The following is a 12,500-nucleotide window of genomic DNA, read 5'->3' as shown; positions in this document are numbered from 1 at the left end:
TGGCTAGTAAATTTTTCTTTTATTTTAATGTTGATTAGACTTTCTAGCCTTGTAGGCATGTGTAAAATTGAAGAGAAGTTTTGCTGTAAATCGACTGTAATCAGCAAAAGCTGAATGATTATAAAATATTATACCCATTCTCCTGGCCATGGGAAAAGATTTCCCAAATATGGGAACTAGTCTAATATACGCTTTTAATATATACTAAAACAGTGGATAGCAATCGAAGCACGCTCTGATTGGCTGCTCAAACTCCAGATATCCTTTGCTAAGTTCCTCGGAATAACTCGCTCTGGATTTGCTCCCGAAAATATGGTAATTGTTGGAGGAATAATGAGTTAAAGTCATCTTTTTGTGCTACATTATCTCACTGTTTTAGTATATACTAAAATAACTATTCACCTCAGTGTCGGCAGCTAGTTGTGGATATTTACCCTCCTGCTTTGCGGCTCAGTAAATATCCACCATTAGTCACCTCCACTTCTATGAATAGTTGTTATTTATCAGCAGTTCCAAAGGTTGACAATACACAACAAAGTTACTGAATAGTTAGTGTTTTTTCATGCTTTGATTTATGAAACTTCCCCCTGGAAAACAAGGGAAATGGCCATTGACACCCTAAAAATAAAATTTTCTGGGGAAGCCTACCCCCTCCCCCCCCCCCCTAGGGGCTCACACCAAAAGCCCTCATTTCACTACACCTTCCTGTGCATAGCCAAAAAAAAAAAACTACCCTATGTCCCTGCTGAATTGTTGTTTGTAAGGATAAAGTTGATTGCTGTGTTGAAATTGCGGAATATAAGCATTCTAATTTACAAAATTATGAAGGATTGGATGAACTGGCTGAGCTCTTCTGATTTCATATACAAGTTAGATAGCAGTCATATGTATGAGGGAGACAGAAGTTAGGAAGGGGGGAGGGGGGGGGGGTTGAGGGTTGAGATATAATTTTGTTTGAAGGACTTTCCATGTAATTTGCTGACACCCCCTTTGCACTAATAAATGAAAGCCCCCTAACTATCCGGTGAAATTTTTTGATACATACATGTACAATCTGAGTGGAGTCTGTATGATGAGCAGAAGGCAAATAAATCTGAATTGCATTGGAAGGTTACGTAAGCTTTACATTCAAAGCCTCAGTGCATAAAATATTTACTGCCTATCAAAATGCACTGTGGGCTCAGTAGTACTTTGAGAAAAGGTCTGTTTAAATTGATACAGCCGACTGATACAGGGGAGAGGTCCACACGCTAGCGCGTGATATTTCACGAATCCGCATCACCCGTGGCCTCAAGAATGGAATTGCTTTCTCGTAGGCTCCTTTCCAGGGAATAGTGCGTCAAATGGTTAGTCAAATAACACTCTCCCTTGTATCAATAACCAGTATTTCTCCATATTCGAAAGCATCACTCCTTGTGGTAGTTTTTTCCGTTCCGTTTAGACTCCTCGGCCGAGATCTTGTATATGATAACGTATTTTCTGCCAAACTATGAAAGATCTGCGAATCGCAAGTAAAGTACAGCTTAAACTCCTCTCGAAATTTCTCGTGGCAAATCGTGTAGGCGATCGGGTTTGCCGCACTGTTAGCAAATAAAATAATGTTCGTGAATGCAACCGTTGCCCAAAAGTGAGCATAATCGGCGCCGTTGCCGAAGTCAAGCCACAACCACATGACATTGTTCGGAAGAACGCAGATGGCAAAAAGCAAGGTGACAACAATGAGCATGCGCACCACTTTTCGAGCCTCGTCCCGGTGCGCTTTTTGCAAGACGGCGTTCGCGACTGAGCCGTTTTTAACATTGGAACAGTATCTTAATTCAGTCCCAATATTGAGATACGCAAGTGTAATCACGACTAGGGGCAATAGGTATTGTAGAACAAACAATGAAGCTGTGTAAGCTTTTCTGTAGTTTATTCCCGGCCAGTATTCGATGCATTCCATGGTCGCTTCGTCCAAACGGAGGACAAACGCGTACGGCGTCGTGAGAGTAAAACAGAGGACCCATATTGCAACAATAACATAGGAGGCGTGAAGTTTCGTCATTTGTGTCCGAAGCGGGTACACAATTGCCCAAAATCTATTGATACTTACAGCCGTAAGAGTGAAAATCGAAGCAAACATCGCCGCAGTTTGTAGCGGGTATATGAGCTTGCATGCGAAGCTGCCATAAAGCCATTTGTAGTTATTTTCTTGTACCGGAATGTCGAAAGGGATACAAATGCACGTGATGGCGAGATCGGAAACCGCAAGGTTCAACACGAACATATTCGTGACAGTTCGCATTCGCCGGCGTCTGGCGACGACGATGCAAACCAACGTGTTGCCAACGACACTTATGAGGAAGATAATAGCGTAGAGTGATAGCTTGAGTGCCTTTAAAGCAGGTGATTCGCCAACTATAGCCTCTGAGCCATTGTGTGCACCTTGCAGCGTCAACACAGTGCTTCTGTTGCCTAAAAATGTCTCCATTCCAGTCAGTGGTTTCCGGTTTCCAGAGCGGTAACTTTCTTGATCTTTCACCTGTCAGTTGGTCAACCAAATGAACTGGTTCGGACTTAACTCGCGTGCGTTTTAATACTCAAAGCCTTGCCTTGAAAGAGCACAGCCGGTCAAAAGGTCGTTTCTTGGTCTGTTATGCCGGACAATCTGTCTTGAGGCTCTTGATTTACTGCACCTGCGTTTCGACAGAAAAAGAGAAAAAAAAAACCGAGATCATTGATTGCAATGATAAACAAAACAAAGGAATTTGTTCAACATCGTTTGACCTCATGCGCTGAAACATACTTAAAAAGACTGATTTTTCCCAAACATGAAAAATATAATATGAATTGGCCTGTAGTGAGGTGTTTCTGTTATTAATTATGAATAAACCCTTGGAAACAAAGAAAAAATAACGAGATCTCAACACATTTTAATGTTGGCATTGAAAGAGTGTGAAAAAAAAAATGGTCTTGAGGACATATTAGACACATTTAGGTAAATATCTATTTTGGCGCATGTTTTGCCAAGAGCATAAAAGGAAATGCCCAATTTTACTTTAACATGGAAAAGACAAGGGATTAAACTAATTTAATTATTAAAAAAATCCGTGTGAACATTGATTTGCATGTGATTAAGGCGGCCAATTGAAATAATTGTCTCATTAATGGACGAAAACAGTGTTGCTAAGATGATAGTATTGAACAATGAAGTTTGGGTCATTGAGCTATAGGGGACAACGATTCCCAACGGTGAAGAGCCTTTTAATTCTGCATTTTTAATCTGGAAGCTGTGTCCAAGGTTTTGTGTCATTGGTAAATGGTTCAGAAAAATGGCCTGAGCGGGCGTTGTGTTATTTTTTAGCGGATTTTCGTCTCGTGCACTTTTTAGTAGGTAACACGTAAACTTTTAAGGTTGAAAGTCGTGGGAAAATGTAAAAACCGCGGTGTAATTGGACATGCATATTCCTTGCACTGATTGCGTTCGACGAAGGATAACGTCTACTAATCATTTCGTTTATCGAAATCAGTCACGTGGGTATCGGTTGATGCCATGATTCGAGTTCACATTTTGGCCGCCGTGTTCGGATCTGGAGCATTTCATCTCGATCTCGTGCGAATCCAAATGACAACGAGTAGGCTCTGGGAATTAGTACCATTACCTTACTTTAACCAAATATCAAGGGGACATTTCTTTGTGATGATTTACTACTATCCATTTACTTGGAACAGCAAAAACCGAACAAAGAGTTGTCAAACGTGGCTGTTTCTGTAGAATTCCTAATTTCTTTGCCCCCACTTTGCACGCACTTTTGTTGGCCACTTCTCGACTTACGCTCAACACAGAATCGCTATGTTTTTATTCAGTGTGAGGTGTGAATTTGTCAGTGATTCAATATATAGGTATATGTGTAGTTACGAATAAAAAAATTCCTGTAGGCTTTATTTAAAATGCTCTCTTTCTCTCGTTTGAAACACTGCTTTCTAAAAAGCTAGCGAAATTCCAGCTTTCCTAGTGGCTCATACAATGCGCGCAGTTACATAAGGCAACCGATCACAAAGAGAATACAAGGTCGAGTTGCTGCGAGGATTGTGGGAAACTTTTTTAGGGAAGTCACTGAGACATTTTTCTACTTGTTAACCAAATTTCCATATACCCTTCATCGACGATTTGCCCTGTATAATGTACAGAGTGAAAATCGTTGTCGGAATATTATGGATCTCCAAATTCAACAAAGACTCGCGTACAACGGAATTCCAGTTCCAGCGCGCGCGCGACATTCGTACACTGACGAAACAGTTAAATGTGTCGTCACAAACGATGGAAGCGAAAAAGATAGTCTAGTTTTAGATAGACAGTGAGTTGCGACATTAAAAGCGATATGTTTTTCCTTTACAATGCCATAATCAGTATTGTCATTGTGATTTCGTTAATCGCGATGGCGAAGTCGTTTATTTGGTTTACAAGGAAGCTTTTTGATTTCGTTTATTGTTCGACAAAGTGGCTCAAATGTATTTCAACAGCACTGAGGACTGTAAAATCAGTGATTGTCTTGGGATGGAGAGGAAGGGACAAACCAACTAGGTCAGCTGAAAAGAACGAACAGCGATGCGCTCGTGGAAGACACTCTCATCAGTACAGCAAGAAACCTTGCAAAGAAAAAAGAGATATCGTGGTAAGCGAACGCAGTAAATATCGTGGCAGTATTGTGGCAATATTGTGGGAGATTAAAAGTCGGAGTGAGAGAGTTGTCAGTGTTTGCCACCGGGAATTAGGAAAGGTTAACAGACAAGGAAGAAAGAACGGTGTGAGAGGAACTCCTTTGATCATGAACTCCCAACAAGTTAGGGAAAGTAATTCAAAGAACAACATTTTTCACCAACAGGAAAAGTATGCGCCATTCTGGAAGCCGAATCGTAGCCCAGTAAGGAGGTTTTCTGGTGTTACGCCGGAACAGCGAGATAACGTTGCCAATCAGAAGCGAGTCGACTGTTTAATGGAGACTCCACCGGTAAATGGAAGAGGCAGGAAGAATGACAATTGTGGTATGATAGAGAAGGGTTCCTTAAGTTCGAATGTAAGATGCGTGTTAAGTAATGCTAAAAATGGGGTTAACAGTGGTTTAGAGATTTGCAAGACACCATTAGATAAGATGAAAACTGGCAGATCTTATGAACCTGGGAAAGTCGTGCAAAGGACAAGCTCAACCAAGTATCATGTGCGATTATGGTCGGTCGATAGCCACATGAGCGTGAAAACGGCGACTGCAGTTCAAATCGGTAATCAGGGCTCGAGCGATAATACGACTAAGCAGAATGAGAACGATGCTATCTGCCCGAACAAAAATAGCAAAAATGATTGCAAGAATAAGGAATTAGACAACCAAAATGAACCAAAATCCAAGTATTTTCCTTGCAGTGTTGGGGCTTTGGCAAATATGATGTTAAATGTGTTGATTGGCGTATACTGGCCGCTTTGGGATAACGCAAGCATAGAGAAGGAGGCATCAAGCGTCGAAATTAATCCACAAGGTAAATATGTACACCTTCGTCGAAGTGTGAAGATCTTATCAAAAGTGATGATGCATATGGTAACGTTCGCAGTGTGGCCGCTTTGGGGATCCATCAAGGAAGACTGGGAACTCTTCAACGATATCTACGAAGAAACCCCACCCATCGCGTGCAACACAGACCATGAGATAATAGCGAGGGTCAAAGGTCAGGACATGGTGAATCATAATTGTTATAACAACTGCTTGCACTGCTTGGAAAATCGGGAGGAAGGTGATCGGTCAGAAAGCATGGAAATCATAGGAACTAGCAAGGATAATGACGAGTACACCTTGAACGATAATTCGCCTCGCAGCTTGGAAACCTTAAAGAACAAATCTCAAGCATTGCATTTTCACATCAAAGGCTTGATCGTTACACTTCTTAGTTGTATTACAAATGTCATCGCAACATTGAAATCTACAACAACAGTAGTCTTTTGCCACATCCAGTTAACATCAGGAACCTCTCGTTACTCGTTTTTTGCCAGTACCCCGAAAGAAAATAAAACTGCTGAGGGAATGGTTTTAAGTCACGCAGAATTTAAAAAAACCGATGCGAGTCAGTCTTGTTCATGGCAGCCTGTGCCCCTTAGCACACAAGTTGTGAACAGTTGTGCAAAGAAGTCGTCCAGCCAGAAATACACTTCTCAAACATTTTGTTCACGAAAGGGACAAAATGGACAGGTCAATGAATCGTTGATGGTTGGCGGCACACCTAGTCCAGTATATTTTGAAAAACAGACTAAAGGCGTGGTCAAGGAAACAGATGCACCACCATTGTCCACTACTGAAGTAGTTAAGCCTCCTGTTTGGAAAGTAGATAGAGAGAAGCGGAGGGCGTCCTTTCTGTCGCCAGATGTGAAGCTAGTTTCTCACCCCAAAGCCCAAGCTCAAAACAGAGAGTCACATAGTGAGGGAGTTTCCAACCTGATAACTTCTCTTAACGTCAGACAAGGCCCTGAAGAATCGATTCCACATCATAGTAGAGTGTCAGATGACATCGAAAAGGCTAGATCTCGGGAAACGCGGCGAAATGAAAAACAGGAACAGACTGAGTCATCTGAACAGAAGAATGCAACTGAAGTTAACTGGCAAGAAAATCCACCTAAGAGATCACCTCATGAACGAATTACAGACCAATTGGTGTCGATCAGTAATAGCCCGACGACAGAAGAAATGCCAAAGATAAACATTAAAAGGAAGAATCGTGAAAACGTTGATAATAAGCCAAATTGTGAACTTGGTATTATGGATCAGGCTTCTCGATTAACTCGGTCGAGAGATAAAAGTAATCTAGAGCAACTAGTACAGTCAATGGAGGTTGAGAATTACACGCAAGTTTCTTTGACTAAACAATCCGAGGGGCTGATAGACAGTGGTGTACCAGGCATAGCGGGATTAGGGTCGTGTTATGTGCGACAAGCATTAGCTCCCGAACAAGACGAAGTAATGGACACAAATGAACAAGTCGAAAAAAGGGAGGAAGTGGAACGAGAGAGGGAGCGGAAAAGTCAGCAAAGACAGTCATCATGGAGTTTCTTCTCAGTTTCACTGCCATCGTTCATGAAGTCACCATTTACTACTCAGGCAACGTTGGAGGAGATGGAAGTTGTGCAAGAGCCGCCAGCATCACTGGCACAGCAAGCGGACGAAGAAATGGCCTTAGATGAAAAGTCAGTGTTGCTGAAGATCTCATGCGCACAGTCAGAAGAGATGGATATCGATTCACATTACCTTACAATGTCCGCGCCGCTAGTGAAACCCCATGGGATGGATGCTAGATGTCCGAAACTAACATCCGCTCTTGGTGCGCCAGCACCGGAATCTATGAAAGTTGCCCAGCAAGTATTTAATCCGTCTAGACCAGTGGCACATATTTTGTCAGTGCTGACAGACACTAAGAGGCCATTTGCACCCACCTCTGGAATGCTGGAAGATGCAGTTGTGTCTCTGCAAATGACATCTGGTGAAGAACCCATGGTGCAAGGAAATACGGAGCACGTGATTTCGCCAGATGCGGCATCGGTGGAAGGTCCGTCATTTGTGCAGCCATTAATAAAATCTACGATGCCAAAATTGTTGCCGGCCCAGAATATGAATGGGAAAACGTGGCAACCAGTTATGCATTCTGTAACCCATGCAGTTATGCAACAATCGATGCAGATGGGTTCAAACGGCGATCTGCTACCAGCTGTGCCTCAAATAGTAGCGGTACCAGGGTCAGCCAGTCAGCCACACTTATTAACTTGTGTCCTTGACCCAAATGACCAAATCAAAATGGAACAACTTCAACTGGTGCCAGCTACTGCAGACCCTTCTTCTGAATGTGTAGACGTCTCTGATTCAGACGAAGATGACGATTCTGACGATGAAGTTGAGCTCGACCTGGAGACCATTGAGAAGCTCTCTCAGCTAGAAACGTCACCTGATCACGCTAAAGTTATCATTAAATTACTGGCGGAAAAGGAACTTCAAGAAGCTATGCAATTGCGAACCGAATCCGAACCCGACTCTGACAGCGACTGTTGTGATAAAAGCGAGTTAACTGAGCTCCTTGGGTCCGAAGCCATGGGTAAGCTTAGTGAGCTGAAGGCGTGCATGAATATGTATCACGAGTACAGTGAAAAATTGGCGGTGTTATTGGCCGAAGAAGAATCTCCTGGACAATGTAACATGTGACTTTGTTTTGTGAACACTTTTAGATACAAATCTAGAATTTTTTTTTATTCATCACTGACATGCAGCATGTGTGCAAGAACTTTGCAAGTAATTTTTGATCCAACGAATATTTTTTTTAATGTATTAAATTTAATTTCACTATGCATGTGTGTTTTTGATGGTTACAGATCGTCTTTGTTAGGCGAAAGAAAGTGAATTGTTCACTCTAAGATACGCAGCAAGTGTTCCAGAACTTTGAAAAGTAATTTAAATCTAAGTGTGATCTGTCGTTTCGGTCTTCGCACTCTGCCGGCCCGAAGTAAGAAACCACCTGTTATAAATTTGACTTCGATATCCGTCATCAGTTTTGACAGAGCTTGGCGGCAAAAAGGAGTACAATTAGGATGAATGAATGTTTCTCTCTTGTTGTTCCAAATATTGTACTTAGCAAATTGAATATTCAGAAGTTTGTTTTCCCAGCACACAAGGGGCCGTTACACGTTTCAACCCTTATGGGTTTCTGGTAATACTAAATGAGCTGCCAGTAGAACGAAAGAGTGAGTGAAGAATGTACGAGTTGATTAATATAGAAACCATAAAAGGGAAAGGCACAAATGCCCTCGACTCTTAACATTGAGGAGCCATCCGCCCTTGTTATACATCTCCGACTTAAATCAAGGTGAAGCTTGCGAGTACTGTTTGAGACTTAACACTAATTTTTATCACCTATAAACATCTGATGCATGGATTTAATATTGTGCCAGGTAATTTTGGGACATTAGGTCTATAGAACATCCTTCCTCCTCGTTAAGCTATATCAGATAAATGTGTCATCAAGTATTGATTATCTTACACTGGGTAACCGACAGCAAATCTGCAACGGGTGTGGTATCCTCTCATATGTCATACCCTCAGGCGTGGTTTATTTGAGCTTCATTGAAAGCACTTTTTAACCGCTCATCCTTTGAATCTGTCTTAGCTGTGGGTGAAGCGTTTTATGTGATTTGTTGTTGAATTAAAGCCGATTTTTTTTCCGAATAATGCCTGCAGGGATCATTTTTTAGTGAAGGGTTTGGAAATTAAGCAGGTAGCGCTCATCTTGCTTAAATTCAAGGTATCTTCACCAAAAGGAAACCAAGCTCTCCGATTAGCATATTACAAACCATGCACTAATTAATGAAACGACTTTCAATTCCTGAGAACTTCTGCGCTTTGAGAAAATGATTATGGAAACCATTGACACTTAAAAAACTAAAACTTCACATTTTTGTCTGTGCATTGGAGAGAAGATGAAAGTTTTGAGATTCCGTTGGATCCAATTTAAAAGAATTTTGAGAGACTGTTGACAACGGTGATTCCTAAGAACCTTAGTTTTTCTCCTTTCCATGGGCAAAGCATCGTAAATGATTCCTGGTGATTTTTTTTTCTTTTCATGGACTGAAGTGAAAAATTAAAAGAAAAGAAACAGTACGTTATTTTCTCTTACAAATCAGCGGTTCTTTGTGATCAAGACATAAGTTCTCTGAGACAGCCCGGCAAGAGTTGGCTGTTTTATCTCTAAATATGGGTCACACCGATCATTCCCACAGCTGAAATCCTTTATTTCAATTAATGATTTTTCTCTCCTTCCCAGCAAATTATTTGCTTTGTTGTTAATTCACGTTCATCGACTATCAAAGCGCTTTGAATTCAGAGATAGAGAGGGAGCGGCATGCACGAGTGTAAGCATTAAATCGTCGATACATTGTATTCCTTATTAAAGAACGATAGACAGACTCGTTAGTAGATTTGGAAGAATAAATTTCGTTCTAATCACTTACCGAGAAGAGAGTCGCATTTGATATAGAGAACTCAATTCAGTCCTATCAAAGAAGGCAGTATTCCCTTCCAAGCCAATGTCCAAAACATGAATGCTGGTTGAGTTATAAAAGCTCGGTATTTCTCAGTTGCCTATTCATATGTCAGTGCCACTCAGATGTAGTGACAAGCTGAAAGCTTACGATTCTCACATGTTCCAGATGAAACCTTTGACTTGTACATTCCTTTGCTAATCGATATGGCTTACCTCGGAAAGAGCATTGATCTCTTCAGTTTGTAATCGCGCCAGAAGTAAGTCAAGTTTGATTTGATATCCGGTTAAGCAGAAACGACGAAGCCAAAAAACACAAAACGAGAGTTCGTTTACTGAGTTCCAGCGATGCGTTGAATACCCGACTGTTGATCCAATTATCGTTTTGTCACTCCCCGTATAGGATTCACAGTTGTCTTTCATGCAGAATTACGTATTTATTGTTTTCTCCTAAAGTTCCTTTTCGAGTGCAAATTAGTACTTTCGCTCGCGCCATTATGAGCAACAAACCACTGCAAAAAAATTAAGAAACAAACAAACAAAAAAATGAAGTGTATTTCACGTATGTTGATTCATTCCATTTAAAACTTGACGCTGTTTTTGTGAGTCAACACACCTGATTCGAAAATAGCTCTCTACTTGTTAATCTTATGCTTGCAAGAAAATAAGGTGTGCTTGCGCCAGTGATCTATCAATGTTTTGAATGTGAGGTTTGAGAAGTAAGCTTAGGCCAGGGAGCTTCAATCTATCAATGCAGATAAAAGATTAAGCTAGCAACCATGATTGTTGGCATAAGTTGTATTCAATTATGTCGTTTTAGAGTAAGCCGAGGGGAACTTCGATCAGTGCAGATAAAACAACGAGATACCAACCATGCTTGTTGGTAAAAGCTGTATTCAATCGTTTAATTCGTTGACGTATACACTCAGAGACTGTGCGGTGTTGTCGAGCCCAAAATAGCATTTGTAAAATTGCTATTCATTTTGTGCGCTGCCGGAAATGGGTCATGTATACGTCTCTACAGTCTATTTGTAGGACTTAACTATTCTACTAATCACCGGTAAACAGTTTAATCGCTAATTGGCTGTGAAAGTCCAATGATCGATCAGTTGATTAGTTTTTTTTCGCTGGGGTCGTGACATCGACATCTTGTCTGAAGGGAGACACCATTGTCAATACTTCTCAATTTTAAAAGAAGTATGCTAAATTTCCAGTTATACTACATCTAGCTTGGCAATTTGCAACCAAGGTCGGTTTTCGGCAGGAACTGCACTGAAAATGTTCAACAGTGAGTTTTAAAAACGACACCGGTTACGGCAACGACGACGACGCAACAAAACAATGATATCATTGGTTAAAACAGTTAAAATAATCGCGCTCCACGCGCGGTACTCATTTTTAGTAGGGAGCTTAAGCGCGCGCGTTTTTGAGACGCGGACGGCAACCGGAAGTGAGCTTTTCCCCCCACCCCTTAACTTGTCTTCACACAGCCACATTTATACTGCTAAATATCGTTTCTCTATTAGGGATGATTAGTGTAAAAATCTTGGAGACACCACTGTCCTGGCACGCGAAATGTTCTCTTTCGGTTGCCGTCCGCGTCTCAAAAACGCGCGTGCTTTAAGCTCCCTTGTGTTCTACCCAACGACGTGAAATCACCAAATTTGAGGTTTTGACGACAACGCGAGCATGCAAGAGAGAGTCTTTCATTCCCCGGCTGTTTCTACTCTGAAACCGCTAGTACCACTCAATCTATTTTAAGGATACTTCGCTAATATTGTACGACGTAAACGAGGTGGAACAAAATCGCGAAAGACTTTATGTAGACTTATATTTTGAAGTGACGCTTCCGTCGACGCCGCTGTCGTAGATTAAGTCCCTTTTGTGATTTTGTTTGAATCTGGAAGAACGAATTGATGAGTTTTGAATTAACAAAGCCCGGGGAGGAGTCATTGGACCATGGAGAACAAGTCTGGCTTTACTTAATATATAGACAAGTTAGTAAGCAATTCTCTCATATAGACATCTGAAATATATTCAGGTGGCTCCAAAAGGATTCGAACACATGACCTCTGCGATGATAGTGCAATGCTCTACCACGTGCACCTGAGCTATGAAGCCGCACAGTTAGGAGCAGGTCAATTTGTTGGGCTCATGTATTCCCGTGAAAGGACTCGATGGGCTCATCCTCGTTGTAAAAACCTGTGAAACTCATGTATTACGTAACACAAGGGAAACAAAAGAAAAGAAAAACATCGAACAATAATTAACCTAACAAGACAAAGTGAGCGTATGGGTTGACCAATGAAAGAAATGCATATGTTCGAGTCCTCTCACGAGAACACAGGAGGCCATGAAATTGATTTGTTCCCAACTGTGTGGCTTCAAAGCTCAGTTAGTAGAGCGTAGCATCGGCATCGCAGAGGTCACGGGTGTGAGTCCCGTTGGAGCGACCTGAATTT

At 41.5% G+C, this 12,500-nt stretch overlaps 1 protein-coding gene across 5 annotated transcripts in view; it reads right to left on the bottom strand.

The window, feature by feature from the left end:
* Positions 1-12,500, bottom strand: part of LOC137982587 (QRFP-like peptide receptor) — a 23,810-nt gene that overhangs the window by 199 nt on the left and 11,111 nt on the right. For 3 of the 5 annotated variants that reach the window (XM_068829700.1, XM_068829701.1, XM_068829703.1), the window contains one exon: positions 1-2,675. This exon is cut by the window's left edge and continues 199 nt beyond it. In XM_068829700.1, the coding sequence (XP_068685801.1) occupies positions 1,352-2,470 (1,119 nt within the window). In that variant the 5' untranslated portion in view covers positions 2,471-2,675 and the 3' untranslated portion in view covers positions 1-1,351. Of the gene's footprint in view, positions 2,676-10,009; positions 10,521-11,697; positions 11,746-12,500 lie in introns of those variants that run through there. The other 2 variants (XM_068829704.1, XM_068829702.1) reach the window with 2 other exon arrangements.

The sequence above is a fragment of the Montipora foliosa genome, chromosome 13, assembly GCF_036669935.1.
Source record: "Montipora foliosa isolate CH-2021 chromosome 13, ASM3666993v2, whole genome shotgun sequence".
Lineage (NCBI taxonomy): Eukaryota > Metazoa > Cnidaria > Anthozoa > Scleractinia > Acroporidae > Montipora > Montipora foliosa.
This window is presented reverse-complemented; position numbering and strand designations above follow the sequence as displayed.